The sequence below is a fragment of the Rhincodon typus genome, unplaced genomic scaffold (genome assembly GCF_021869965.1).
Source record: "Rhincodon typus isolate 14 unplaced genomic scaffold, sRhiTyp1.1 hic_rhity00002924, whole genome shotgun sequence".
Classification (NCBI taxonomy): domain Eukaryota; kingdom Metazoa; phylum Chordata; class Chondrichthyes; order Orectolobiformes; family Rhincodontidae; genus Rhincodon; species Rhincodon typus.
Genome location: NW_025968562.1, coordinates 5,902 through 8,085, shown reverse-complemented (window position 1 = coordinate 8,085; position 2,184 = coordinate 5,902). Strand labels below are relative to the sequence as shown.

Genomic DNA, 2,184 nt, shown 5'->3' with positions numbered 1-2,184 from the left:
GTGTGAGTATGAGAGAGTGTGCGTGTGAGTATGAGAGAGTGTGCGTGAGAGTAAGAGAGTGTGCGTGTGAGTATGCGTGAGAGTAAGAGAGTGTGCGTGTGCGTGTACGCGTGAGAGTAAGAGAGTGTGCGTGTGCGTGTACGTGAGTGTGTGTGCATATGCGTGAGTATGAGAGTGTGTGCGCGTATGTGTGAGAGAGAGTGTGTGTGCGTATGTGTGAGAGAGAGTGCGCGCGCGTATGTGTGAGAGTGTGCGCGCGCGTGTGTGTGAGTGAGAGAGTGTGTGTGTGTGAGAGTGTGCGCGAGAGTGTGTGTGTGTGAGAGTGTGCGTGTGTGTGTGAGAGAGAGAGTGTGCGCGTGCGTGTGTGTGTGAGAAAGAGTGCCCCCGCCGTGCTGTGGGTGTTTGTGGCGAGGGGCTCAGTGTGCCTGCCCACACTGGGGGAGGGTGGTCTTGTTCACAGCCAGAGCTACACCGTGAGCACGGTTTGCCTGTTTGTTTCTCGCCAGGTGAAAGAGGCTCATTTCAAGGCCCACCCTGACTGGAAATGGTGCAACAAGGACCGTAAGAAATCCAGCTGTGATGTCAAAGCAGCAACGGCAGGCCCCGGCTCGGTCAGGTGTAAGGAGCAAAGGGAACGCAGCATGTCCGAGACCGGCACCCTCTCTGCAACGACAGGTACCTATCTGTCCTGAGGCACGCCATTAACCAGGGACTCATCGAGTCACACAGCATGGAAACAGGCCCTTTGGCCCAAACTGGTCCATGCTGGCCACTCAGGTAGTTGCAATGGCCCACACTGAGTCCATATCCCTCTAAACCCTTCCTATCCATGTACCCATCCAAATGTTTTTAAAATGTTGCTATTGTACCTGCCTCAACCACTTTTTGTGGCAGCCCATCCCATATAAGCACCATCCTCTGTGTGAGTAAGTTGCCCCTCATGTCCTTCTTAAATCTTTCCCCTCTCACCTTAAACCTATGCCCTATAGATTTCAATTCCCTATCCCTGGGAAAAAGACTATAAGCATTTATCCTATCTATTCCTCTCATGGTTTTATAAACCTCAATTAGGTCCCCCCCCCCCCCCCCCAACCCAAATCTCCTACGCCCCAAGGAATAAAGTCCTATCATGTCCAACCTCTCCCTATAACTCAGGCCTGCCAGTCAGCATCCTCGTAAAACTTCCTTGCACACTTTCCGGTTTAACTATGTCTTTCCCTCTCACAGGTCAGATGGGGTTTTGGGCAGGGGAGGTGTTATAAAATGTTTGCCTTTCCCCTTTACGCCGAGCAAAGTCACACAGGTGCAGGCTTCAGCTCCAACCACAAAACAAAAATGTTGCTTAAAATAAAGCAGCTGCAAGGACCCCTCTGGGTTGGTCCAAATGACACCCAGCACCCTGACTCATCCATCCCAGCTGAATTCCTTCCACCCTAATATCCTCAGCTCCATCCCCAAAGCATGGAACATCACCAGGGTTCACTGAGAAAGGAGTTCTGTTTATCGTGTGTGTGTGTGTGTGTGTGTGTGTGTGTGTGTGTGTGTGTGTGTGAGAGAGAGAGAGAGAGAGAGAGAGAGCGCACACTGGAAATCCCCAGCACTGCCCCAAACTGCGTTGGATACACACCCTAAGCCTCTTGGATCAGTGTCAGGGGAGACCATGGGGGTGGGGAGCATGACCCACTGCCCAGGCTCCAGAACCAGCCCACCGCCCAAGAGAGGGAAGGGACAGATGGGAGGAGCCGGCCAGTGGGGATCTTAGGGAGGCCATTCAGCCCCCCTCCTCGAGCTGGTTACACAGGAACAGGAGGAGGCCATTCAGCCCTCAGTCTGTTGCACTACAGGCTTTGGTTCAGATCAGCTGACCTGTTGTGATGGCAGCCTAATTCTTGCTGTACCCAAGTTCGTGGGCGCAGCCTTTGTAGCCTCCCCATTCCTTCTCCCTTTCTCCCTGACCTCCCCACCCCTCCTTCGGTCTGGTCTCTCCCTCATACCTATCCGCGGTTACCCCGAAGTTCCGCTGTCTGTAAACACTGCCCAAAGTTTATGGCTCAGTTTGATTGTGGAATAGTGTATGACAGACTGTGGGTCTCATGCCTGGGTGAGGAGTGACTGTATTGCTGCTAACGTAGTTACAGAGCCTAACTCTGACTTTATAACTCAACAATGATTTCTCCCTCCCCC

General features: G+C 52.8%; 1 protein-coding gene across 1 annotated transcript in view; it reads left to right on the top strand.

Annotated features, from left to right (window-relative positions):
* The window catches only part of LOC125481642 (protein capicua homolog), a gene marked incomplete at its 3' end in the record, with an annotated part of 23,354 nt that overhangs the window by 15,272 nt on the left and 5,898 nt on the right, over window positions 1–2,184 (top strand). The window contains exon 6 of the mRNA XM_048593464.1: window positions 507–675. Within this exon, the coding sequence (XP_048449421.1) occupies window positions 507–675 (169 nt within the window). The remainder of the gene's footprint in view (window positions 1–506; window positions 676–2,184) is intronic.